The sequence below is a fragment of the Gallus gallus genome, chromosome Z, assembly GCF_016699485.2.
Source record: "Gallus gallus isolate bGalGal1 chromosome Z, bGalGal1.mat.broiler.GRCg7b, whole genome shotgun sequence".
Classification (NCBI taxonomy): Eukaryota; Metazoa; Chordata; class Aves; order Galliformes; family Phasianidae; genus Gallus; species Gallus gallus.
Genome location: NC_052572.1, coordinates 8,173,600 through 8,200,051, shown reverse-complemented (window position 1 = coordinate 8,200,051; position 26,452 = coordinate 8,173,600). Strand labels below are relative to the sequence as shown.

The 26,452-nt window shown below is 52.7% G+C and overlaps 2 protein-coding genes across 5 annotated transcripts; one reads left to right on the top strand and one right to left on the bottom strand.

Moving 5' to 3' along the window:
• Positions 1–429: 429 nt before the first annotated feature.
• Positions 430–12,190, top strand: MYORG (myogenesis-regulating glycosidase). Of its 2 annotated transcripts, none has more exons than XM_424975.8 (2): positions 430–507; positions 6,750–12,190. In XM_424975.8, exon 2 carries the CDS (start codon positions 6,877–6,879, stop codon positions 8,911–8,913), a length of 2,037 nt encoding a protein of 678 aa, XP_424975.2. In that variant the 5' UTR covers positions 430–507; positions 6,750–6,876; the 3' UTR covers positions 8,914–12,190. The 2 variants fall into 2 exon arrangements, with proteins under 2 accessions (XP_424975.2, XP_025000694.1); XM_025144926.3 differs by having other exon boundaries at positions 430–1,828.
• A 2,839-nt stretch (positions 12,191–15,029) lies between these two features.
• Positions 15,030–21,002, bottom strand: LOC431653 (myogenesis-regulating glycosidase). 3 transcript variants are annotated; one of them, XM_015277447.4, is made up of 3 exons: positions 20,776–21,002; positions 20,291–20,378; positions 15,030–18,000 (listed from the first exon to the last, which is right to left on the bottom strand). In XM_015277447.4, the coding sequence occupies exon 3, from the start codon at positions 17,956–17,958 to the stop codon at positions 15,862–15,864; it is 2,097 nt and encodes a 698-aa protein (XP_015132933.2). In that variant the 5' UTR covers positions 17,959–18,000; positions 20,291–20,378; positions 20,776–21,002; the 3' UTR covers positions 15,030–15,861. The 3 variants fall into 3 exon arrangements, with proteins under 3 accessions (XP_015132933.2, XP_429205.4, XP_025000693.2); XM_429205.8 differs by lacking the exon at positions 20,291–20,378; XM_025144925.3 differs by lacking the exon at positions 20,291–20,378 and having other exon boundaries at positions 20,659–20,876.
• Positions 21,003–26,452: the final 5,450 nt, after the last annotated feature.

Genomic DNA, 26,452 nt, shown 5'->3' with positions numbered 1-26,452 from the left:
CCGTCTTTCCAGGCTTCTATGGCTCTATGATATTCGGGAGCTGGTAATGCAAGCTGCAGACCGAAGCACACAAGAAGAGCTTTCAGGGCACAGTGACACCTCCACAAAAAAGAAGCAGCCATCCATCCCCTCACTCAGGGCACACTTTCTTTCGCCGAGTTATCCAGGCACGGGGCTGAGATCTCACAGCGTGGGGCTCAGCAAGAGAGGAGGGGTTGCGAGCGACGTCTGATGAAAGAAGGCGGGTAATTCAGGAAGGTGTTTGATGAATGAAGAGCCGGGAGCCCCGCTCCAGCGGGCAGCACCGCCACCCCGAGCCGCAGCCCCAGCGCCGCGGGCACCGCCGGCACCGCCGGCACGGAGCTCGGGGCGGGCCGGGGCAGCGGGGCGGGCCGGGGGCAGGGCCGGGCGGGGCGGGGCGGGCTCTCCGGTTCCGCCCAGCCCCGGAACCGCGGCGGGGGGCGGTAGTGCCGCTGCGGGGAGCCCTGCCATGGCCCGGGGCTGCGCGTAAGTGTGCGGGCTGCGGGGCTGCGGGGTTGCGCCTGGGGGGGGGGCGTGGGGTGCCCTCGGTGGGTTCAGGGTTCGGGGACGGCCCCTCCCTGCCTCCCTCCCCCGGCAGGTGCCAGCAGCGGTGTGGAGCGGCGGAGCCCGCAGCCATCCCTCTGCTTCCACTCTCGGGCTGCTGCGGGGCTGAAGGGCGGGCATTCGGGTGCCGTGTCACCAGCAGGGCAGCCCGCTGGACCCGAAGGCTGGAAAATTGCAGAGGCTGTGCCAGGGGTTCCCGTTTCCTGCCCCGTATCGCATCGTAGCGGTTGGGTGTTGGGGTGGGCTCGGGTTTCGGCTCCCGCCGTGCTGACGTTTGCTCTCCGTGCCCAGCACGGCGCCGTGCGCTCGCAGCGGGACCTCCGCGCCGCAGGGCGGGTGGGAACGGGGTTTGTCCTCAACACGGGTTGGGACGGGTTCTCGGGGTCGTGGAGGTGCTTGGGGGGCTGAAATGGGCTCTGGGGGGGAACTGGGCCTGGGTCCTGCTGAGGGCGCTTCTCCCGAGGTGCGGTGATGTGCGCTCAGGAGCGCTGGGGAGAGGGCGGCGGTGCTGGTGAGGCGCGGGAGCGGCTGGGTGTGCTGGGCACAGAGCTGAGGAGCTGAGGGGAGCCTCATGGCGGCTGCAGCTCCTCACACGGAGCGGAGGGCAGCGCTGGGCTCTGCTCTGTGTGACAGCGATAGGGCCCGAGGGAACGGCATGGAGCTGTGCCAGGGGAGGGCCGGGGGGGGGTAGGGAAAGGCTCTGCCCCACAGGGCGGTGGGCATGGAACAGCCTGCCCAGGGCAGCGGACACGGCCCTGAGCTGCCAGAGCTCACGGAACACTGGGACACTGCTTGTAGATGTTGGGTTTGGGTGGTGCTGTGTGGAGCCTAGAGCTGGACTTGGTGACCCTCATGGGTCCCTTCCAACTGTATTCTGATTCTATGGGGATGGGTTTTGTCCCTGTTTTCATACGATGTGGACGCAGCTGCATCTTGTGTGTGGGAGGGGTATGTTCATCAAACCTCACTGTGGGGAGCAAAAGAAACAAAATGCGGACCCGGTGCAGCAGGAGTTGGGGCCCGGGGTCACACACGTGAGGTTGTTGCAGCCATCACTCACATTCCCTTTTGGCAGAGGGTGACGCTGTGCTGGGACTGGAGGAGCTGCTGCAGCCGGCAGGGATCCTTGCGAGGAAGCAGCAGAGCAGCCCGGCTGCCCGCACAGCGTTTGGCCTCGCAGACCCACGGCCGCTTTATGAGGCATCACTTTATGCATCTGTGCTTTCAAGGCTTTCGGGGACAGGTTTGTTCAGTCCTCCTGTCCCTTGCACTGTGGGCCTGCGAGTTGAGCATCTTGGGGAAATTCGGGCACTGTGCGTGGGATTGGTTTAGGTGTGAGCTGGCTGTGCTGCGCTGCATGTGTGCAGCTAAAAACCAGCCCATTAAAACTTCATCTTACCAATTAGTGCACAGCGAAGAACAAAGAAAGAGGATGTTGTGAAGGGGAGACTGCCAGGTGTATTAAATATTAAGACATTTCCTGCCAGGGTTGACTCACTATGGGGTTTTTTGTGTTGCAGACCTGGTCAAACACCCGTGAGGTGTTTAATTGGGTTCAGAGCATCACTTGATGCGGGCGGCTTTAAGGAGTGTAACTGAGCTGCAGAGTGTCAATTCCTGCAATACAGGTGGAAGTGTTTAAGGTTCAGCAGAGGGAACGTTGCAGCCCATTTCTGCAGACCACACGGTATCCTGGCAGCATTTCTGCCCTTTGCTGGTGAGCTCTATACACACACTCTGGGGTTTATCCTCAAGGTTCCTGGTGCAACCAGCAGCAGAGGGGTTGGTTGTTTCCTTTTGCTTGAGGCAGCATTGTTACAGTGCTGAATCATGGCTGTGTTTAGACTTCAGGGGGAAAACAGTAAAAATAATGTTTGTTTTGTTTGTTCTTTTTTAAATTTTGGTGTTGGATTTTTTTTTTTTTTTGCTTTCTGAGTGCAGGTGGGGTGATTGTTTGCCACCCCTTCCTCTCCTGCTGCAGGAAGATGAGTGGTGAGCCCAAATCCCACTCTGGCACCTGCCTGTGCCAGTAGTGCCCCCCATGTTCACTTCATGCCACCTCAATGCCTGTGGCTGCCACCACAGCCTGAGGGCTGGCTGCACCTTTCCATCACAGTGCCAGAGAGAACACACCAGTGACAGTGACAAGTCAGCGATGTGCGGGTCCCTTCCTCCTGTCTGTAGGCATATGCTGCTTGCAGCCTGCCTGGAGCACAGCCTGCCTGGAGCACAGCCTGCCATGCCCTTAAACCTGCCAGTGCTGTGGGGAGGACAGGGTGGCTGGGGACACGAGAGCAGTGTGGATTTCTGCCACAAGCAGGTGCTTGCAATGTGCTGTGTCTCCTCTGGGATGAACTGTCTGTACCCCACATCCTGGTGTGGTGATGGCTGCGTGGCTGTGGACTGGCATGGAGTGGCATCCCAGAAGCAGGGAGGTAGCTGTCACTTCTCTCCTGCAAAGTGACACCCTGCAAGCCCCTCGAACTGGACATTTTTGGGCCCCCTGGAAAGGATGCTCTGGCTGTCACTATGACTCTGCTTGGGGACCAGTGTCCCCCCAGGCTGACTATGGGTGGCTTGTACCCCCATGGGAACAAACCCAGGGCCCGAGGGTGACTTCAGGGCAGGGGACAAATTGATGCTGCTGTGAGGAGCGTGGTATCCATGGAGCAGCCATGTCCCCACCATGAGTCCCCCTGCCTCCTATCTCCCATCAGATGGGACAGCAATTGCAGCCAAAGTTCTGGATAATCTAAATACGCAGAAGGGTTTGCTCATCCCTGCCACTTTCAGATCTGCAGCTTGCAGACTGCAAAGTTCCTTTAGCAAGGCAATGGCTCTATGTATTCAGTGGCATTCTTCCCCTATGGACACTTTGCAGAGGTCATTTTCCTTTTTGCTACCCTAATTTGCTGCTCTTTTAAGGACTGGAAATGCCTGGTGGTGAAGACTGTGGTGTTCTATCTGCTCAACCCCTGCCAGGTGTTTGTGGAGGTGGTGGCACCTTGCACCCCTTGCACGTAGATTCCTGGCATGCAGGCCTGGGAAATCAGTGCAGAGGGTTGGCACAGACTTGGTGCCAGCACAGTTCAGAGCTGACAATTTGGGGCAATAGGGACTAGTTTGATGATGGTGACCATTTTTAAACAAATGACCTCATTACAAAGGTGCCGGGGTTAATGGTGCTGTGGGTCTCACAGCCCACATTCGGCGGCTGTATCCGTAAAAATAGAACCGATCAAAAAAGGGATTTTTATTTTTACTCCATAAAGTGTGTCCTGCTTGAGTGCTGTGCTTTCATCTCTGATCAAGGCACGGTGACTGGCTGTTTCCATGGAATGGGAAAGAAAAAGCTTTGCTTTGGTTCAGCTGGGAGGCTTCATCGCAGCAAGCTGCAACCACACTGCTTGTCTTTGCTGTCCTCCCTGCCTGTTTTCTTTTTTTAGAGGAGCTGGAGGTCACAGCAATGTCATCTTGGAGCAAAATAACAAGTTTGCATTCCAAAATATGTTGAAAGAGGCTTTGCGTGTGCAGGCAGCTCTCTGCATGCGAGGTGGCAGGCTTTATCTTGGAGGAGCTTGGAAGACTTTGTTCTGGGACTAATCACAGGCTGGAGAGCTGCACACTGTGTTAACAAAACCCAGGAGGTGCTGGGCCAGGCACAAAGTGAGGCCCTACGTGGCACAGTTCTGCTGTCCCAAGGCTGCAAACTCATTTCTCAGCCACCTGGGCTCTGCAAATTTGCTCCCATCCTGAACATTTGATGCCAGAAATGATACTGATGAGTGCTGGGTTGCAGCTGGTTTTTGGGGTCTGAGCATCTTTGCATGGTGCCACGCAGCATTTTTGGGTGCTGCCTACTGACAGCAAGTACAGATTACCGTCCTCTGCAGTGGGACAGTGCAGGACGGTGGGCTGCCTGCATGAAGGGCTGCCTGAGCCAAGCCGCAGAGGTTGGCTCAGCTGTTGTGTTGGCTTTGCCACTATCCTGCAAGCAGCGAGGTATTTTGGCTCCCTGAGTCAGCCAGTGATGCTGTGCTATTGCCAGCTGTCCCTGCACTGTTATCCTTTGCATCCCCATTTCAGTGCACCAGACCCGCAGACAAGCTGGACCCAGGTTGGACTGGGTTGCATCTGCTGGCTTGGACACCAGGGTTGCAAACCACTGCAAGACAGATTGGGTGTAAAACCTCTCCTACAAACTGCACTGCTTTGCTCCTGAGTGGCAGCAGCAGTGCTGGTTCCTCCATGCACGTCACAGATTCCAACCCATGGAGGGGGAAAAAGAAATGGCCTAAAAATAGAGCAGATTCAGAGTGGTTCATAAATAATAAACCAACCTCCTGAGAGGGCAATGACAATCCAGAGAGCCCCTGGAGCAGGGGGCTGCTTTATTGCTCTCAGTTTTAAGTGGAGATGAGGAAGAGAGCGACAGGATCAGCCATTTCTGGAGCATAAAACCCCGGAAGAGACTTAGGAAAGAAAAAGCCATTCATTTCCTCTCTCCTAGGGAACATGACAGCTTCCAAAAATCCTTCTCCCCAAATAATTTACCAGTTCTGCTCTCTGAGTGGATGCATTTTCTTTCCTCCCCCCTCAATGCTTCCCAGTCCCAAGCTACCGCCCATACAAGGCACAGCCTTGTCTCTGATAGCAGTAGCTCCGTCACTGGCATCCCAGAACTCCCCAGTTCAGAGAGGGGGGGAACTCATTTAGGCTATGCACACCCATTTATAGGTCCAGAAGCATACACAGCTACTTGCACCAGCCCCATGTGTTGTTTGGTGCTGGCAGCAACCTCTTGCCTGCTGTGGATGCCCAAGCTGGTGGAGATGGGAAGCAGGGAAGCAGCTCCAGGTTGGGCATCACAGTGTCCCCATGGCACTGCTCAGCTCTATTGGTTGTGTCTAACCCTAACACCAAGAGGTGTTGATGTAGGAGTATGGTTTAATGCTAGTGCAGGATCTCATACCAACATCTCTGTTATCCAATTTCTCTGTTGCCCCACTTTCTGGTGGCAGGGCTCAGCTGGCTGTGCATCAAGTGCTGGGGGATGCAGCCCCATCCCCTCCTGCAGGCAGCATCTTGCCCAGAGTGATACAGGCGGCGTGACCAGAGCTGCTCCTGTCTGTGCGAGGGCTCAATGGGACTTGGCTGCAGGACAGGTCATTTAGCTCAGCCTACCACCCACTCTTGCTAATCGCTTCCTAATGCTGCTGTAATCCCATTTAAAGCGTCTGGCAGCCTGGAAAGTCAGACACCCAGCGGAAGGTTGATGTGGCCACTCCAGCACTCATACTGTGCAGCTGCACCCCATCCCTCCTTTGCTGCAGTCCTGCCCCAGACATCTTATGTCTGTGTTGTACTCTGTCCCTGCACCTCTGCCTGGCAGGCTGCACTCTGATCTTCTTTCTTGCAACAGTAAGGTTCCCAGCTGCAAGATCTGTCCCAACTGCTGCTATAAGATACATACTGAGTGCCATGCCAGTTCTCAGGTTCCAAAGCCCAACTATTCAGGCTCACACCCGAGCATCCCTGCTTGGAGCAGAGGGCTTCAGAGATCCTCAGGTCCCTGTTTTTCCCACAGGCTACATCCCCAGGAGGATCGGCAGCTGGGCTGCCCTGCTGCTAGTCCTGGGGTGTTCCACCTGTGATGGGCCAGAAGGGGCTGGGAGAGGTGTTTAGTCCTGCCCTTGCTTGTGCCAAGCCCCTGAGAGAGCCCAGCATCTTGGGGCTCAAGGCATGCACCAGCAGCTCCGTGGCTTCTCTCCACCAGTGTTCCTCCTTTGCCTGATTTTGCTCCTCACTTTGTGTGTCCTTGCTTCACTTTTCGACTCTGAACCCACAGCACATTGCTGGGCTGGACCCACATCACAGGGAAAGCCACTCAGCTCTTGGCTCTCTGAGCAGCCTCCTTCCTGGGGCCATGTACAGGGGAGTGGGCGGCAGCCAAAAAGCTTAGGCTCATACTGCCTGGGTGTTTCAGGCTGGGATCGTGGCATGTCATATGCAGAGTGTTTTGGGGCTGTGGATTCCATGCAGCACATCCCAGCTGGCAGTGCAGAGGTAAAGAGAGCAACTGAAATTGAGACAGAAAACAGGTGACAAGCGATCCCTTGGTTCAAAGGTTGTTCCCAGACTATATTTATCCTCTTCTTTTTCAGAGACTTGTGTTCTGGGTCTCGGTGGAGGTGGGAACTCTCTGTTTTCTTCTCCTGAGAATCCCAGTCTGGCTGCAAAGGAAACTTTCTTCCCACTCCTCTGCAAGAAGTGATAGAGGAAACAAGAGCCATGTACACTTTCCTGCCTGAAAACTTCACACCGGTGAAGCAGAAGCCATCCAAGGAGTTGAGGCCCATGCTGGGGGCCGTCACGCTGGGCCTCATCCTGTTCATCGCCGCGGTGGTGGCCTGGTGCTACTACACGGTGTCCCTACGGAAGGCAGAGCGGCTGAAGACGGAGCTGATGGACCTGCGGGCGGATGGCTTTGTCATCAGGAACCAGCACGGGGAGGTGGTGTTCCGGCTGGCGTTCCGCTCGGGGAGCCTGGACCTGGAGTCGTGCTCCAAGGAGGGCGAGATCCTGAGCTGCACGCGGTCGGACCGGGGGCCGCTCAACTTCTTCATCCAGACGGTGAAGCCCAAGGACACGGTGATGTGCTACCGCGTGCGCTGGGAGGAGCTGGCGGCCGGCCCGGCGGTGGAGCACACCATGTTCTGGGAGGACGCCCACTGGTACGGGGGCTCGGAGATGAGCACCCAGCACTGGCCCATCCGCCTGGCGGGCTACCAGGAGCCCGTGCCCTACGTCACCAGCGACGTCTACTCTTTCCGCGACAGCTTTGGGGGCATCCTGGAGCGCTACTGGCTCTCCTCCAAGGCGGCGGCCATCAAGATCAATGACTCGGTGCCCTTCCACCTGGGCTTCAACGCCACCGAGCGCTCCCTCTTCTTCCAGGCCCGCTACAAGGACTCTCCCTACAAGCCCCCGCCGGGGCAGCAGCCCTTCCCCGAGCTGAGCTACAGGGTGTGCGTGGGCTCCGACGTCACCTCCATCCACAAGTACATGGTGCGCAGGTACTTCAACAAGCCTTCCAAGATCCCTGCTGAGAATGCCTTCCGCTACCCAATCTGGTCCACGTGGGCCCTCTACAAGAACGATATCGATCAGGATAAACTCTTGCGATTTGCTGAAAAGATTAAGAAATACCGTTTCAACTGCAGCCACATTGAAATTGATGACATGTACACACAGGCCTATGGGGACTTCGACTTTGACCCTGTCAAGTTCCCCAATGTAACTGAGATGTTTGCAAAACTGAGGGAAGATGGGTTTAAGGTCACTCTGTGGACACACCCTTTCATAAACTATAATTCCTCAAATTTTGGGGTGGGGATTGAGCGTCAGCTCTTCATCAAGGAGCCCTCAGGGCGGCTGCCAGCCATGGTGGAGTGGTGGAATGGCATTGGAGCCATCCTGGACTTTACCAACCCAGCAGCCCGGGACTGGTTCCAGAGTCACCTGCGCCAGCTCCGTCACAAGTACGGCATCTCCTCCTTCAAATTTGATGCAGGTGAGACCAGCTACCTGCCCAAGCAGTTCAGCACCTTCCGGCCTCTCTCTGACCCCAGCATCTGGTCCCGGCGCTACACTGAGATGGCCATCCCCTTCTACGAGCTGGCTGAGGTACGGGTGGGCTACCAGTCACAGAACATCTCCTGCTTCTTCCGCATCATTGACCGTGACTCTGTGTGGGGCTATGAGCTTGGCCTCAAGTCTCTCATTCCTACAGTGCTCACCATCAGCATGCTGGGCTACCCCTTTATTTCTGCTGACATGATTGGGGGAAACTTCCTCCCCAACAAGACAGACGGAGCGGTTGAGATCCCAGACCGGGAGCTGTACATCCGATGGCTGGAGCTGTCAGCCTTCATGCCTTCCATGCAATTTGCCATCCCACCGTGGCTCTACGACAAGGAGGTGGTAGAGATCGCACAGAAGTTCACAGAGCTCCACGAGTCACTGGTGGCCCCGCTGCTGCTGGAGCTGGCTGGGGAGGTGACCGACACGGGAGACCCCATCATCCGGCCCATCTGGTGGATCTCGCCCCGTGACGAGGCCACGCACCGCATCGACTCGCAGTTCCTCATTGGGGACACCCTCATGGTGGCTCCTGTGCTGGAGATGGGCAAGCAGGAGCGCGATGTCTACCTGCCGGCGGGCAAGTGGCGCAGCTACAAGGGGGAGCTCTTTGAGAAGACGCCAGTGCTGCTCACGGACTATCCTGTCGACCTGGACGAGGTTGCCTACTTCCTCTGGGTTTCCTAACAGCCTCCTCCATCTGCTTTGGGATAACCATGCCTTACGCTACAACTTTTTAACAAATAATAATTCTAATTGCACATTTCATTTGGGACTGGGACTGTGGAAGTGTATTGAACAGACTTCGTTCTCCTTGGGGATTTTTTTTGTTTTTGGAGGAAGGTGGTCTGTTTTTTTTTTTTATTTGGGGGCAGGTGGGAGGCTGCAGTTGAGTTGTAGTAGGCAGAATTTTCTCTTTGTATGTGAAGACAGAGTTGTCATACAGTCAAACCTAATACCTTTACCTCGGTTCCCTAGGATTTTAAGAGGTGAGGTTTGGTTAGTGCCTTGTGGGAGCATTTCTTGTCCCATGGGAGCGCCCAGCACTGGCTTGGGGGTGTGTGATGTGGGAGGGTTGCTACAGTACTGCCTGCCTTAAGTTTTCTAATACTGCAAGTATATTTAAAAAGACTTTTTCAGAGCAGCAAAGAAACTAGATTATATAGAGATATATATACAGATTTATTCCCCCCCGCCCCCCATAGCATGGCAGTGGACTAACACTTGCCCGTCCTCTCGGGTACCAGGCAGGCCAGGTTACTCGCGTGACATGCAGTTATTTCAGTTGAACAGACTACGTATTGCTTGTATCCCACCTCCTCGCCCATCTGATGCTGCTGCAAGGCTCTTGCCTGTGTGTTTCGCCTCGGGTGTCAACACTGCCTTTTCTGTAGCAGTGCCGTTCATACCAGTGTGCCCAATCAATCTTCTTAACACATTATGGTCCTGCTTTGTTACAGGACAGTAACAGGTCTTCTTTTTATTTTTTGTAAGGACAGATGAGCTTTCAGGTTTGTTGCTGGCAGAAGGACTGCCTGAAGCATAGCTGATCTCTAAGGGTCTGTGTGCCGCTTCCCTGGGAACAGCAGGTTCTTGCGAGCGGCACAAGTCTTCGATGTAATGTTTGCTGCTAGCCAGCTTGCTGGTGGGTGAAAAGCACCAGCTTTTGCATTGATGTTTTTGTGCCAGTGGGTGTTCTCACTGCAACCAAGGAAATGTTCTCATGTAGCATGAAATTAAGCTAATATCCATCTCCGTCTCGGGTTGGAGTTAGAGAAATGATAATGTTCTGCAGGGCTTTTCTGAAGCAGCCCTTCTCTCTGTCATGGAGATGCAGGGGACTTCTTCAGCTTTTGGGCTTCTTGTCGGAGGTTTCTGGAGGAGACGTGGGATGACGTGTTCCTGTGCCCACAGTCCCCAGCACTAGGATGGACTAGACTTCGGCTCAGGCCCGTCCTGTTGCCTCCATGGGGATTTTCTCAGCATTTCTCCCTCCTCCTTTTTCAGGATGCTTTCCCAGCTTTCCCGTTTGGTTTTGTTCAGGAAGACGCACTTATAGAGACACAGGCAATCTCCACTCTAAGCAACCAGAAGCAGGATTGCAGTCTGGCAGCCCTGCTCCCTGGGGCAGGACTTTCCCAGCTGTGCCCTGGCTGCTGGCATCTCTCAGCCCATTCATTTTTAACATGCCTTCTCAGAACTGAGCCACATTGTCTGGGAAGGCAAGGGGCAAGGAGAGCACAGCAGCTGCAGGTCTTCTTATGGGATTGTGTCCAGGCGTGAATCCACCACCCAGGGAAATGGAGCAGCTTTTTGGGTAGAGTTGGATACCAGTGATAGTACTTCTCTAAGGCCAACTGCTGCTGGGTTTGCAGGAGGCAGAAAAGGAGATGCACCTATGGGTTGTGATAGCGTCCACAGGTGGAAAGTCAGGTGTTTGGGGGCAATATCTAAAGTGTTTTTATAGTCAGGAAGGAAGTGAGAGTGTTCATTGTCATGGATGCTGTCCTTGGGGATCTTCAGAAGCTGTCTGGATGTGGTCCTGGGCAACCTGCTCAAGGTGTCCTCTGCTTGAGGCCTCCAGAGGTCCCTTCCAACCTCAGCCATTTTGTGAGTCTGTGCCTCTTTGGAACCAACCTGTTGTCTGACTGGATCTGCTCTGTGTAATTTGGTGTTTTGGCCTCAAAACCAGACTCAAGGGAGTCCTAAGGTCCAGCAGGAACACAGGCAAGTCCCAGGCTCAGCCCCTGAGCCTGTTTCTTGTGGCTTTCGCTGTGGAGGGCTCATGTTTGCTCTCTGGCCCCAGTACAAGTAGCGGTGGCTTTCCAGGCTACAAACACACTCTGACAAGGTTTAGCCTTCCTAGTAGAATCCCTTTACTGTGAAAATGATGGCAGGAACTGCATGAGTGCCTTGATCCCCTCTTAGAAGTCAGTAAAATCCATTGTACTTTGCATAGGAGCAGATGGGGAGAGCTTGTGTCCTCTGCTTCCATCCCTCAGCTCAGGGGAGTCAGGTGCCAGCTGCCAGAGGAGGCAGAAGCTGGTGCTGCAGCTGGACTTTACGGGTAGTGGTGGCAGACTGGGTCCTTCCTGGGAGGTGTGGGATCTTAAAGTCCTGTGTGGCTGCACCCTAGCAGCTTTGTGCCAGGAAAGCACTGAAATTCAGCAGGGCTCTGTCAGGAGGGAAAATCTCCATTAGACACACCGTCCTCCTTCCCCTCCCCTCAAAAGAAAGAGGTTTATTGTCAAAGGTGTTTATTAACTAGTTGTGAATGAGGAAGATTATAGAGTAACCTTATTTTTCTAAATGCTGTGGTTAGGGCTGAAGGGGTCATGGCCATTCAGTGTTCCAGATAGGAGGAGGGAGAAGTCGGGAGGAGGGCAGGGATGAAGCCCTGGAGCAAGGGCTCATCTGACTGTCACTCCCTGGGTCCATGGCACCAAGCCATTTTGGGGACAGGCTCAGCAATGCTCCCTCAAGCTATCTCATAAGCTCCTGGATGCTCTCTCCATCAAGCTTTTTATCAAAACCACTATTTCTAACATTATGCTGCAGCCCAGGTTGAGCATCCCTAAGACTCTGCAGATTACAAGCTCTCTGTGCATGGACACTTTGGGAACCAATACCCAGGGAGGTTTCACTGGGTTACACAGTGGGTCACTGTCCAAAACCAGGTTAATTCAGCCAAGGAAAAGCCTCAAAGCAGGTGTTGGGGATTGGTTCAGTCAGCACTAGCAGGTGGTGATGAGCAGCAGGTCAGTGTGATGCCCATGGGGTTGGGGTTTTGAAGCTTATTTTGCCATGTGTGAGCTTTAGAGGGTGGTTGGGTTTCACATGCTTTCCTAAGTTGGACTGCAGTGCTAGTGGGATTGTTTTTAACCACTTTTCTAATTCCAGTTGTTATGAAAACAGAGCTGTAACTTGAATTGCCTTGATTGATAAAAAACTTTGGAAAACAAAATGAAGCTTGTCTGTCTATTCCAAGTGTGTGGGAGTGGTGGTAGGTTTGGGGCTTTTTTTCACCCCAGGCTTCACTGAAATTGGAGTTGAGGCTGTGGGTTTATTTAATGTATTTACTGCTTGTGTTCTGAAGCTTTGATGGATGTTTAAAAGGGACAAGCTGACAGCATTCTGCTTAGATGGGGCTGAAAGTGCCTCCTCCCTCAGCACAGGCTGGGATGGATCACGAACCACCCTCCCTAGGTCCTGCTGCTGCATCACACCAGACAGTGGTGCCCGTATTTCTGCTGATTACTCACAAAAGATGTCCTCCAGTGCCAGTGCCGGGGGGGACCTGGCGTGTTGCTGGTCCATGCTGATACAGAAGACCTGTGGTCTGTGTGCAAGTGATGAAGAAGAGAAGGCTGCTTGCTGCTTCCAGCGTGTGCCCCTGGAGGTTGCTCTGTCTGTCCCTGCTGTCCCCAGGTCCCCTTCCCACACCTCTCTAGCAGGGCAGAGAGGCCAGGTTGGATGTTTCTGGCTGTGTGAGCACCAGAAATGGACCTATGAAAGTCATTAAGAGCCTGCTTTGTCCCACGCCACCCCCTCACCCCACATAATGCTTTTCCTCCTCTCCCAACACCGTACTGTATGAGCCAAAGCCTGCTTTGTGCCACCCAGACATCACCAGCACCAGTCAACACGTATGGCTCAAACAAGGGGTGCTTTGTTTTACTGCTTTTTAATAAAAATACACTTTCTCAATGCTTTTCCTTTGCCTTCTCCCTTGGGTGTGAGCATTATCAGATTGATGCTCGCCTATAGGGAATGAAGCTGGAGCCCTGTGACATGCTGGATCCAGCTTCCAACAGACTCCCAGTAATGCAGGAGTCCTTCCTGGCATCGAGGGGTATGGGTGGGGTTTTTGTTGGGTCATTTTGCATCTTCTTAAAATCTGGAGCTGCATCCAGTAAGGGTGAGTGAGGCTCACCAGCTGCATGGAGTCTGCGCTGCTCAGGGTCCCAGCTAAGAGTGAGTTGGATCCTGCTGATCATGGGATGATGCCAAACCATGCACCAGGCAGCACTCAAAAATACACTGAGAGCTGTGTAGGGAGTGGGGAGGAGTGTTAATGGCCAACTCCAAATCCTACTGAGGCTTTGGCAAAAGCCCATTGCCTTTCAAACCAGGTTGCAGTGTTGCCTGTGGGTCCAGCCCTGCACAAGATCACATCTTTTTGTAAAAGGAAGAAAACAGGGAAAAAAAAATAGACAAAAAACAGCTCAGGTCTGTGGAGAGCTGTGGTGAAAGGACAAGCTGACAGTAACAGATTCCCTTTGGGTGTGCAGCCAGTCTGACAACCTTAGGGAAAAACAGCCTCCTCCAGCACAGCTAGTCCCAGAGTCCAGGAAAGCCATCATGCTGGGCTGGGCCATGTTAAATCCAACCGAGCAGAAAAAGACAGGGCTTTTTTTTTTTTTTTTTTTTTTTTTTTTTTTTTTTTTGCTACTGGGGATGGGTGATTTGTAGCTCAGCAATCATCTAACATCAAGGATAATAAACATCCCTTCCAAAAATAAAAGCATAAAGGCAGCCTGGAGTGAGTGATGTTCCCACGTCACCAGTCCCTGCAGCAAACACAGTGCTTGCTCAGAGCTGGGAGTGCAAAAAACAACAGAGACTGAGGTTTCATGAGGAAAACCAGATGTTCCTCCAGCAGTGCACATCTCAACAAAGACAGGCACAGGAGGAAAGCATACAGGAATGGGGATTTGGAGAGGGATTTCTGCAGCCAAACAGGCTTGAATTCTCCCACAGGGAGATCTACTAAGGGTAGAGCAGCCCAGGAGTTGCAGAATACTTGAAGATGCTTTTTTTCCCCCAGCCTCTGATTCAGGAGAGCAACAGACCCATGACCATGTACCATAGCACACAGACACAGGGCAGGGATGCTGCATGAGGAGACTGGAACCCAGTTCCCCACCACAAGCACCAGCAAGGTTTGGTGGAGCATCACAGAGAATCTCAACTTTTTTCCTATTGAATCAACAGCCAGAGGAGCTTGGCTGCGGCTCACTAAGACCCTTCTGTCCCCAGAGCTCATGGGAGGAAGACAGCGATCCCACACACCAACACGAATCTGAGTATTGGGTCCTGATCCTGTAGCATGACAGACCCACTGGTGAAGCCATGGAGCCTAAGCACCAAACAAGCTCTGGAGTGACTGTGGTGCTCTCAAGTTCCCCATTAGCTCATAACATCAACCAGCTCCAGAGCAAATCTCTAAAGAAAGAGGTTATCTTCTGGTGTGGGCCATGCACAGCTTTACCTCTCAGGTGCCACTAGCAGCCCGTCAAGGTTAGGGCAGGAAATCGCCCCTTGCTTTGGGAAGGAACATCTCAGCCCAGAGACCCAGGACTCTCCTAAACTTCTCTGTCATGTTGCCTTTAAACTTCTCTTAGCTTAGAAATAAGGGCATTTCGGAGGTAGCCCACTTTCTCCAAGCCCACAGGTGCTGCTGAGATGCCTTCATCTGGAAGAATTCATGTCTGTGGGATGCCAGCTCATTGGGATCAACTCTGCTGGTGTCATGGGAGGACAGCTTCCAGGGGAAACTGAGGCAAGAGGGCACATGGGCTGGTTTGTTACTTATCCAAACTCTCTCAAGAGGACAACTGCCAAGTCTTCTCCTGGGATCTTTGTGGTGGTTGGATTGCAACCTTTGGATCTAAACAAAGCAAAACACAAACAGATTCCTTTAACAGTCTTCACCCATTCATGACTTGCTGCTAGTTTTCAGTCTTGACTGCTATTGAGACTTCATCAAATGCTTGCAGGCTTGTCTGAATACACAACAGAGATATGTTTCTCAATAATTTATTTCATTAAAAGGAGGAGATGATTACCACAGTATTAAGAAGTGCTAAAGCTTCTTTCTGCTTTCTTGGATAACCCCAACCATGGGAAATGGAAACACACCTTGCTTCAGCATCATTCTGATTTACGGGCTGAAAATTTGGAGCCACCCCCTTTGGGTTAATCATAGATTTATTTTATTTTATTTTATTGTTTGGTTTTTTTCTTTTTAAGAAAGTTCTCTGCTTGAACTACCTTCTCCACTAAGAAAATGGAGGTTGTAAACATCTTATGGGAACAGCTGCAGTACAACTGCCTGTAAACCACTGACAAATGTAGTCCATATAATTCTTTTGGAAAACACAAACGTGCACTGTGGGACAAGGAAAGTCATTACCTTGCGAATGAGTAACCAAGCTTGTTAGACACTTACGCCAGACGTAAACACGCACAATGTGCCTGGTTGGTATACATGATCAAGGGGTTCTTGCATGGGAATAAAAGGTTGCAAGCATGTACAATAAAAGTCTTCGTTTTGCACGAGCAACAGAGTCCGTGACTTTCCTGCCACAGTGCATGGCCTTCCTTGATGGGAAAATATTAGAAGGGGAGAATCTTGATCACTACATTGTAATTATTGAACACAAAGAACCAAGATGTACATCCAATATGTTGTATTAAGTTACACCACCGCAATTGCAACACTAAGAGAGGTCATAATATTTCTTCTTACTTAAATGATAATACATTTCAACTTGAAAAACAAATAAAAATCTGAAGTCATTTAAATCAGGCGTTCACAAATCCATGAGACTGTAGCAAAGCAGATGGAGGCTGTTAGGAAACCCAGAGAAAATAGGCGACCTCATCCAGGTCGACAGGATAGTCCGTGAGCAGCACCGGCGTCTTCTCAAAGAGCTCCCTCTTGTAGCTGCGCCACTTGCCCACCGGCAGGTAGACATCGCGCTCCTGCTTGCCCATCTCCAGCACAGGAGCCACCATGAGGGTGTCCCCAATGAGGAACTGCGAGTCGATGCGGTGCGTGGCCTCGTCACGGGGCGAGATCCACCAGATGGGCCGGATGATGGGGTCTCCTGTGTCAGTCACCTCCCTGGCCAGCTCCAGCAGCAGCGGGGCCACCAGTGACTCGTGGAGCTCTGTGAACTTCTGTGCGATCTCTACCACCTCCTTGTCGTAGAGCCACGGTGGGATGGAGAACTGCATGGAGGGCATGAAGGCTGACAGCTCCAGCCATCGGATGTACAGCTCCCGGTCTGGGATCTCAACTGCTCCGTCTGTCTTGTTGGGGAGGAAGTTTCCCCCAATCATGTCTGGCAGTACAAATGGATAGCCCAGCATGCTGATGGTGAGCACTGTAGGAATGAGAGACTTGAGGCCAAGCTCATAGCCCCACACAGAGTCACGGTCAATGATGCGGAAGAAGCAGGAGATGTTCTGTGACTGGTAGCCCACCCGTACCTCAGCCAGCTCGTAGAAGGGGATGGCCATCTCAGTGTAGCGCCGGGACCAGATGCTGGGGTCAGAGAGAGGCCGGAAGGTGCTGAACTGCTTGGGCAGGTAGCTGGTCTCACCTGCATCAAATTTGAAGGAGGAGATGCCGTACTTGTGACGGAGCTGGCGCAGGTGACTCTGGAACCAGTCCCGGGCTGCTGGGTTGGTAAAGTCCAGGATGGCTCCAATGCCATTCCACCACTCCACCATGGCTGGCAGCCGCCCTGAGGGCTCCTTGATGAAGAGCTGACGCTCAATCCCCACCCCAAAATTTGAAGAATACACATGTATGAAGGGATGTATCCACAGAGTGACCTTAAACCCATCTTCCCTCAGTTTTGCAAACATCTCAGTTACATTGGGGAACTTGACAGGGTCAAAGTCGAAGTCCCCATAGGCCTGTGTGTACATGTCATCAATTTCAATGTGGCTGCAGTTGAAACGGTATTTCTTAATGTTTCTTGCAAAATGTAGAACTTTATCCTGATCGATATCTTTTTTGTAAAGGGCCCACGTGGACCAGATTGGGTAGCGGAAGGCATTCTCAGCAGGGATCTTGAAAGGCTTGTTGAAGTACCTGCGCACCATGTACTTGTGGATGGAGGTGACGTCGGAGCCCACGCACACCCTGTAGCTCAGCTCGGGGAAGGGCTGCTGCCCCGGCGGGGGCTTGTAGGGAGAGTCCTTGTAGCGGGCCTGGAAGAAGAGGGAGCGCTCGGTGGCGTTGAAGCCCAGGTGGAAGGGCACCGAGTCATTGATCTTGATGGCCGCCGCCTTGGAGGAGAGCCAGTAGCGCTCCAGGATGCCCCCAAAGCTGTCGCGGAAAGAGTAGACGTCGCTGGTGACGTAGGGCACGGGCTCCTGGTAGCCCGCCAGGCGGATGGGCCAGTGCTGGGTGCTCATCTCCGAGCCCCCGTACCAGTGGGCGTCCTCCCAGAACATGGTGTGCTCCACCGCCGGGCCGGCCGCCAGCTCCTCCCAGCGCACGCGGTAGCACATCACCGTGTCCTTGGGCTTCACCGTCTGGATGAAGAAGTTGAGCGGCCCCCGGTCCGACCGCGTGCAGCTCAGGATCTCGCCCTCCTTGGAGCACGACTCCAGGTCCAGGCTCCCCGAGCGGAACGCCAGCCGGAACACCACCTCCCCGTGCTGGTTCCTGATGACAAAGCCATCCGCCCGCAGGTCCATCAGCTCCGTCTTCAGCCGCTCTGCCTTCCGTAGGGACACCGTGTAGTAGCACCAGGCCACCACCGCGGCGATGAACAGGATGAGGCCCAGCGTGACGGCCCCCAGCATGGGCCTCAACTCCTTGGATGGCTTCTGCTTCACCGGTGTGAAGTTTCTGGTCCAATGGATTTCTTTATCCTCTCCTGTTTGAATGTTTCCATGTTTTTCTTTGCGGTGAGTAATCTGACTTTCCATGACCCCTTCTTTAGGACATTTGCTGCTTACTTTTTTGTCTTTCTGTTGAAAGAAAAGCAACAATACTGTGTGAAAGTGGTCCCAGTCTCCTTTCCAAACTTCTTCACTCACATCTGCGGTGTTAGTTTATAAAACAGAGGATTACAAACAGTGAAAAAAAGGAACTAATGCTTTCTAACAGCCCTGGGTGCTTGTGGACCTCCTGCCCTGTGGCTGTGGCTCACTTTGCTCTGTGCTGTTGCAGCCTGCTCGCAGGGTGCTGAGCTGAGGTTCTTTGGTGTGGGGTGATGCCAGGATCCCCATGATCATCCCTTGGCTGTGACCATATTGCATCCTGTTGGAGCCCAGAGAACAGGGCTGGGGAGAAGGGATGGTACCTGGGGATTGGGACTGGACAGCACAGTTTGATCAGAATATTTGTGTTTTTATGTGGAATCTTTGCTCTGCCAGGTTTTTCCATCTGTGTATAGGGAATGCAGAGTGCTCCTGCCACATAGCATGTCACTGACCCATCTCGCTCCACCTGGGGAAAAGAGGGATATTTCCTTTCATCCCATCCACCATTTCTTGTCCTAATTAAAGTCCTGTAACTCCCAGGGCACACATCTTACACCAAGCCAGAGTCCATGCTGCAACAGAGGTGGAAGATATGTAGGCACAGAGTTTGGGATCTGGGTGTTCGACTAGAATTGTTGCCAGACCAGGACTATGTTAAAGCCAAAAACCTTAGTTTGTTGAGAAATGCACAGTAATGCCATACACAGCTCAGCTGTATCAAGAGCTGCCAAGATCCCAGCATCTGAAAAGGCATCCAGTGGCAGCAAAAATGGCAGAAGATGGAGCAGATGACACAAGTCTGGGGATCTGTGTGGTTTGACGCACCCTCAGGACCCCAGATTTGCAGGATCAGTGTGTATGGAGTGGAAGAAGAAAGAAATCCATCTTGCTTAGCACAGCTTTCCCCAGCAGTATGTGCTAGGAATATTTACCCATACCACTGTGACATCAATACCTAAGTATATGGAGATGATTAGCTGCCCAGGGAGCCATTAGAAATACCAGAGGTCACTGTGTTTGGTACTGATCACAGCAGCCTCCCCGTCACCAAAAGGAGACATTGGGATATTTTTCCAGCAAGCTGTCGGGGTGAACAATGCTTGGCCCTGAAAAAGAGCCAGAACGGATAAAAGCATCAAATATTGCTGTTGTTGAATCCTTCCTTTGGGGAAGGGACTGCAGGGAATAGGAAGAAGAAAGGTCATAGTGCCCCAAAGGGGTGGCAGCCTGGTCCCAGTGTGGGATGGGGGCAGTTTGGGTGCAGGTTGGGTTACACGCGTGCTCAGGGCGTGCTGCCAGGGCTCGGGGCTGGCAGCAGCCCTGGGATTGGCCTCGCTCCCGGCTCAGCTCGGGTTGTTTCCAATGAAACCATGGTGTGTTTGAAAAACAAGCTCCTCGCTTTGAAGATGTTTTTGTGTACTCAGCCCTCAGTTGCAGCCCTTGAGTTTTCTTCTTCCTCCTTCCTTCCTCTTTTTGCCCTCCCAGCCTGCCTGGGATTTCTCTAAGATGAACTCCACCACTTTTCAGAGAGAAAAAAAGAAAGGGGAAAAGGGATTTCAGGAATTCCTCCTTTTTTCTTTTTCCTTTCCTTTCCTTTTTCCTTCCCTTCCCTTGCTTGCCTTGCCTTGTCTGCCTTGCCTTACCTTCTCCTCTCCTCTCCTCTCCTCTCCTCTCCTCTCCTCTCCTCTCCTCTCCTCTCCTCTCCTCTCCTCTCCTCTCCTCTCCTCTCCTCTCCTCTCCTCTCCTCTCCTCTCCTCTCCTCTCCTCTCCTCTCCTCTCCTCTCCTCTCTTCTCCTTTTTCTCATCTCTTCTTCTCTCCCCTTTTCTTTTGTACCCTTTTCTTCCCTTCCCCATACTACTCAAGGGGCCAAACAAAAGTACAGTGATACGGTGGGAAGGCAGAGCAGAGAGTGGGCACACCTGTGCTTCATTTGGGCTGGTTTACTGGGTGCTGGTGCACATCAGCCATTCTGCTGTCCTCCACAAGGAGCCTGGGTCCCTCACCCTGAGGATACGAGCAGCCCTTAATGTGTGCAGATTAAATATTGACATAGCTGCCACCCTTGCATGCAGAAACTGAGACAGGACTTTAGACCCTCTTAAACAGGAGCTAAAGGGCATCAGAGAATGAAGCACACAATACACAGGGAGAAGGGAGCCACACACCCACACCTTGGTGCACCCACCCACATCTGCCCCTAGCAATGCTACTGAACACTCGGCACACATGGCATGAGTATGCCAGGTCTCAGCCCATGTCCCAGCCACGTGATACCTGAGCCCTTGGGTTTTCGGGCTTCACAATGCAGGGAAGGAGCCTTCAGCTGTGTTTGCCTATCCCTGGTGCAGTGGGAGAGCATCTCCTGTGGTGAAATAATCCCATATTTAACTAAAGGGATTGATCATTATGTGAAGAATCCATTTATAAAGGGTTGTCAGACACTGCAGCATTGCTGTCAGTCACTTGCAGGCAGAGTATACAGCACATTCTGGCCAGAACTGCCATAGGCACTATACATAGGCTAGCTATAGGTCACACTCATAAACAAACCATTGCTCTATGAGCTCTGCAAGAACAGATTAATTATTCACCAGCCCCTCTTCAACTGCTTGAAGAGGGACTTTTCCACACCAAACACACACCAAGCAGAAAGCAGTTCTCATCAGCTCCCATCTTCCAGCCCGGCACACACGGAGTGCTGCCCGTGCTGGGATTTAGGGCTGCCCGTGCAGGTTTGACCCCACTCCCCGTGTGTTTACTTGCTGCGAGAGAAGAGGTTCCGCTGTCGTTGCAGGCAGAGAAGAGGAGCGAGGGAGGGCAAAGGCTATCGCACAGCTCAGATACAAAGCCAGCAAGGCTTAGCGAGAGGAGACCCGCCGGGGACGCAGGCATTGCCAGGGGCTGCGGGAGGTCATTGCACGGCGACATGGGCGCTGATGTCCCTGCGCTGCCCGCTGCACTGAGCGATGACAGCTCGTCTTACTGTGATCGCTGCTGGCTCTTGCCTTTGCAAACACCCCCCCTAGAGCCAGGCGAGTCCAGAACACGTCTGGAGCAGAAATATTTCCTGGGACTTTCCGCTCCTCAGAGCCCCTCGCCTGAGGGAATGGAGCAGAGTTCGCTGCACAGTCTTTCAGTGAAACAAACACTGAAACCCCTCCTTCCCCATCCGGCAGAAAGAAAACGCAGAAATAGTCTCCTTGCCCAGCGCAGGGCTCTGCTTTAAGCGGCGTCTGAATCCAGCGTTCCTCTGCATCCTTGTGGAGCAGCTCCACCTGCCGAGACAGCCCGGGCTGGGAGCTGCAGGGACCTCCGCCAGAACGGTCCTTGCCGGGCAGCCCGGGTGTGAGGAAGTACTGGGAGTTCTGGAGGTGCCCGGTGGGGAAGGGAAGTGTGCCCAGCTACTTGGAGAGGGTTGGTGTGCTGGGCTGGCACCGGTCAGAGGAATAAGCCAGGAGCTGGCTCTGGTCTGGATTTCACACCACGCAGACCTAGGCTCCATGGTGGCTCTGTTTGGAGGGGAAGCCCTGTCTGCTCTCCTTGAGGCAAAACAGCTCGTAGGCCCTCACTTCTGGTTGCTATTTTCTTGTAACAATGAGCCAGAGGCTCAAATGCTCCATAGAATCATAGAATAGAATAATAGAATCACAGAATAGTTTGAGTTAGTAGGGACTATTAAAGGTCATCTGGTCCAATTCCCCCTCAAGAAGGAAGGATGCCAGCAGCTCCATCAGGTGCTCACAGCCCCTCCAGCCGGACCTTGAGTGTCTCCAGGAACAGGCATCCACCATTTCTCTGGGCAACCTGTTCTGGTGCCTCACCACCCTGATCATAAAAGCCTTTTTCCTTACATACAGCCTAATTCTCCCCTCTTTTAGTTTGAAACCATTTCCTCTTGTCCTGCCACAGCAGACACTGCTAAAGAGTCAGTCCCCTTCTCTCTTACAGCCCCCCTTTAGATACAGACAGGCCTCTCTCAGGTCTCCCGCAGTCTTCTCCTCTCCAGGCTGCACACCCCAGCTCTCTCAGCCTGTCCTCGTAGGGAGCTGCTCCATCCCTGATCATTTCCGTGGCCCTCCTCTGGACGCACTCCAACAGGCCCCCGTCTCTCCTGTGCTGAGCACTCCACCTGCGGACGCGGTGCTCCAGGTGAGGTGTCCCAGCGCAGAGCAGAGGGGCAGGATCCCCTCCCTGCAAATGCTTTGGATGCAGCCCAGGATCCGGCTGGCTGGCTGGGCCGCAGGGCACACTGCTGGCTCACGCCCAGCTGCCATCCACCAGCACCCCCAGGGCCTTTCCGGCAGGGCTGTGCTCTATCCCTACGTCCCCCGGCTCGTACTGCCAAGTGGGGGTTGCCACGACCCAGGTGCAACACCTTGCACTTGGATCTGTTCAACCTCAGGAGGCTCACCTGGGCGCACTGCTCAGCCTGTCCAGGTCTCTCTGGATGGCATCCCGTCCCTCGGGTGTGTCGGCTGCACCACACAGCTGGGTGTCATCCATACAGTGCTGAGGGTGCACTGCATCCTTCTGTCCGTGTCACTGACAATGACATTAAAAAGCATCAGTCCCAGAACTGAACTCTGAGGGACGCCACTTGTCACTGATCTCTAATTGGACATGGATCTATTGACAGCCACTCTTTGGGTGCAGCCTTACATGAAAGTATCTTCTGCCTTCTGCATTCTTGGAGAGCCAGGATTTTTGTGGTGGATTTTTCCTATACATAAGACACCAAGAACTTCCCAGTGATCAAAGGCTTCACAGCGGAGACAACCCAGTGATGTCCAGCTCCCTTCATCTGCCTTGATAATCACAGAATCATAGAATGCCTCAGGTTGGAAATGACCTCAAATGATCTAGTCCCACTCCCAAAGCATTTATTCAACTTCAATCACAGCAATGAAAGCCCACCTCCAAAGTGGCTGTAGATAGAGGGATGGATCGTGTTTAGTGCCAGGCAACAGACCAAGGGATGTACTAGGGGCACGGCCACAAAGCTCAGCCTGGACACATGCAAGAGACTTCTCTGAGACTTATCATTTCACTCTGGTAAAGGTTACCATGCACAGCGAAGAGGAAAATGCAACACCCTCAACAAACTGAGGATGGAGCCATGAACAAGGCTGTTCCAGGGGATGGAGGTCAGCAAAGACCAATCGGACGTTGAAATGATGTGACTGGGAGCCAGCAATTATGGAACTATCCTTCTCAGCATAGGAACTATCCTTCACTGTGTGGAAGAGACCACAGCTTGAAAGTCACTTGCTCCCTCTGATGTGCAGAATCAAACTCTATAATCCAGTTAAGTTATAAAGCAGGTATGTTTATTTGGCTGGCCGGGTGGAAGGGGGATCACTCCACCAAACTTGCACACAAGCCAGAAAAAGCACTACAGATTTATAAGCCAAAGCCATACATATTCAGCAAAATTCTTGGAACTCATTTACATATCCATTGTTCTTCCAGAAACTCATTTACATACTACGCCTCCCCCGGCGCATGCCCTGTCTGTAATAGGGGTCTCCCTCTGGTGGTTGTGGGGATGAAGTCAGAAGTCTTCCTCGCAAAGGCTCGACGTCTTTCTAGGTCTGACCTCTTTACGGTGCATTGAAACCGGTCACAGTCATTTATTTTGTATTGTTCCTTTCTTTATGTTTGCACAGCTGACCATGAAATGTTGAGATGTCGTTCTCCTTCCCTAGTTTTCAAAGCTAGCTTGTTTACCCTTATATGTTCAAACCCTAGACCCACCTGAGCTCCTGATCTCACCTCCTGAGGAAGCTTAGGAAAAGCTACGGAAATGTTATGGAAGAGGATAAGCTCTGCTCTCAGCCAGCCAATGCACTGTGGAAGAATGGGCTCTGGTGCTACAGAGCTATTTTGTATGCAAATTCTTCCCTACATATATAAGAAACAAGGCCAAAGTGGTGTCTGAGTTTTGTAAAAGGGTGTGGGCTTTTAAAATGCACTGGAGCAGAATGATGACATTTTCCATGTGAGAAATAAGAAAGGTCTGCTTTCTGGAGACCCAAAGATCTCAGTGGCTGCTGTTAAGCTTGTTTTCTTCAGTCTGTGCTGGCACTTGTACTTTTAGGCTGACCATTTTCCTGCATGTTAAATGCCATGGTGCTCTGGGTTAGGGTCTCCTCCAACCAGTGCTGGTAGGGACAGGCTGAATATCCTGTACCTCACTATTGCCAGATAAAAGGGGATTTGCCTCTGGCTGTAGTGTTAATTTGCTTCTCTGGGTGGAGAAAATCTCTGTGATGTGCCCTGAAGGAGGATGGGGGCAGCAAGGGGAAGCTCCCATATACTTCAGCGTCTCTTGATGACAGGCAGAGCTGATGGCATCAGATGGACCGAAAGGTGAGCTGAGCTACAAGAAAAGTTATGAAAAGGGCAAAGGAAGTGAGCATGGCTTACCAGCAGGTGGGAGAGGTCATTAGAAGCAAGATAAGCTTCACAAAGCTGAAATCCCACCCTGGTGAAAAAAGATAGAGCGACTCACCCATGCCATCAAGGAAATGTAAATGCAAAACAACAAAGTGAACTAAAGAAGATGTAAAGGTGCTGATGGAGGTGGGTATGGGCAACACTTCCCTCAAACTGCCAGTGTGGATGCAGCAAAAGCACAACAACATTTTGGTCACGCACTGGAGCAGTGATGAGGTCCCCATCCCTGGAGGGATGTGTGGCTGTAGCACTAAGGGACATGATTAGTGATGGAACTGGGTAGATCGTGTGGATGGTTGGACCTGATGACCTTGGCCTTTTCCAAGACCCAGATAACTCTATAATGCTATGGTCTGTGACGTCTGCAGGGGTGATCTGAGGCACCAAAGAGCTGAACACACCAGCACTGAACTAAAATTTGAGGTGAAAATGGCAGGAAAATGTTAAACCTCATTATTGTTATTTCTCAGTTTTCCTTCAAGAGCCACTCTGAGTCCTCACCAGATTCAGGTCTGGGGACTGACCCAGCATGGTCATAATACATTAAAGTGCCGTGTCAGGGCAAGAGAAGGTCACCTTCCTGGCATGGCTCAGAAAAGGCTTTCTGAGTGTTGAAAAGCAACAGTGATTCAGTGGGTTGGGAGAACAGAAAGAGTGGTAAGGCACTGGAATGGGCTGCCCAGAGATGTGGTAGAGTCACTATCCCTGGAGGTGTTCAAGAAACGTGGAGATGTCACACTGAGGGTTGTGGTTAGTGGGCATGGTGGGGATGGGCTGACAGTTGGACTAGATGATCTTAGAGGTCTTTTCCAACCTTAATGATTCTATGATTCTGTAAATTGTGAGATGAGGTAGATCAGAGACAGCCTTTCTGATGCTGGGCATAACACAGCCTCTCCATGTCCCCATTTCCTTCATGTAAAATGGACCAAAGACCCAGGAGGAGAAAAACAGGTGAAGTACCAGTTGCATGGGAAGGAATGACAGCATGATTAGCTGTAGAAGAACACAGAGACTTCTGCACCAGGATATTCATGGAAACACTCTCCACCTGTCTGCCTTGCACCTCCATTCCAGAGAAGGAAAACAAGGTCCTCCCTCTGCTCCTTCTGCAGAAGGGACGCTCTCAGTGAATGCAACAGAGAGCATTCACATTTTAAACCCAAGAGCAAAGCAGTAACGTGGAAAAAAAAATTAACATACGTGCTCTTTTAAATTAAAAACACTGGTGTTCAGTACCACTTGGTGCATTGCCACCGGGAAGTCCTGCAACCACAGTTCTGCAGCATTTTCTGTGTGTGCAGCACGATGGTCAGGCAGGAGCAGCTCCCCGGGGGACTCCTGGTCTCATGGGCAGAGTGAGGAGATACGATGCTGATGCCATTCAGCACAGGAGCCAAAAGGAGAAATGGAGTGTCTTTGTACAAGAGGCACCTGCGCGGTTAATGATGGATGCAGAGGGGAACTGCTCCAGCGAGCAGGTGGGACAGGGAAGCGCAGCGAGGAGGGGGCTGGTGGAGAGCATCTCTCTGACAAAGCCATTCATCAGGCCTCCCCGGCTGCTGTTTCACCCAGCTGCTGCTGCTCGGAGAGCAACGTGGGGCTCTCCCGCAGCGCAGACCTCAAACTGATGCAGGAAAAAACCATCCCCTAAGAGCCGACGACCCCGTGACAGCGCCCGCCCCTGCCAAGCGCACGGTTTGGGCATCCCACGCCCCTCCACACTTTGCCTTCTCTCCCCGGGCGAGCCCTGCATCCTGCTCGGGCCCAGCCCCGCGGGGCAGCCCGCCAGGCTCCTTAGCATGCGGCTCCTGTTGCCGAGGAGCAGCGAGCGGCCGCGGTCGGCAGCTGCTGCGCGTCGGTGCGGCGTGCCCTCCAGCCCGGCTCGCCATAGGATTGCTCCTACTGGATAACGCCCAGCGGGACCGCGTCCCAACGCCGACGCTTCGCTGATAAGCCTGCTGCCAAGGCTCCAGCGCT

Bases quoted from the DNA above. Each gene is read 5' to 3' on its own strand.
- MYORG (XM_424975.8), top strand. From the start codon at position 6,877: ATGTACACTTTCCTGCCTGAAAACTTCACACCGGTGAAGCAGAAGCCA.
- LOC431653 (XM_025144925.3), bottom strand. From the start codon at position 20,679: ATGAGAACTGCTTTCTGCTTG. The intron at 18,001-20,658 runs GTGTGTGTTTGG...TTCTTTCAACAG, and splicing joins TGAGAACTGCTTTCTGCTTG to AAAGACAAAAAAGTAAGCAG.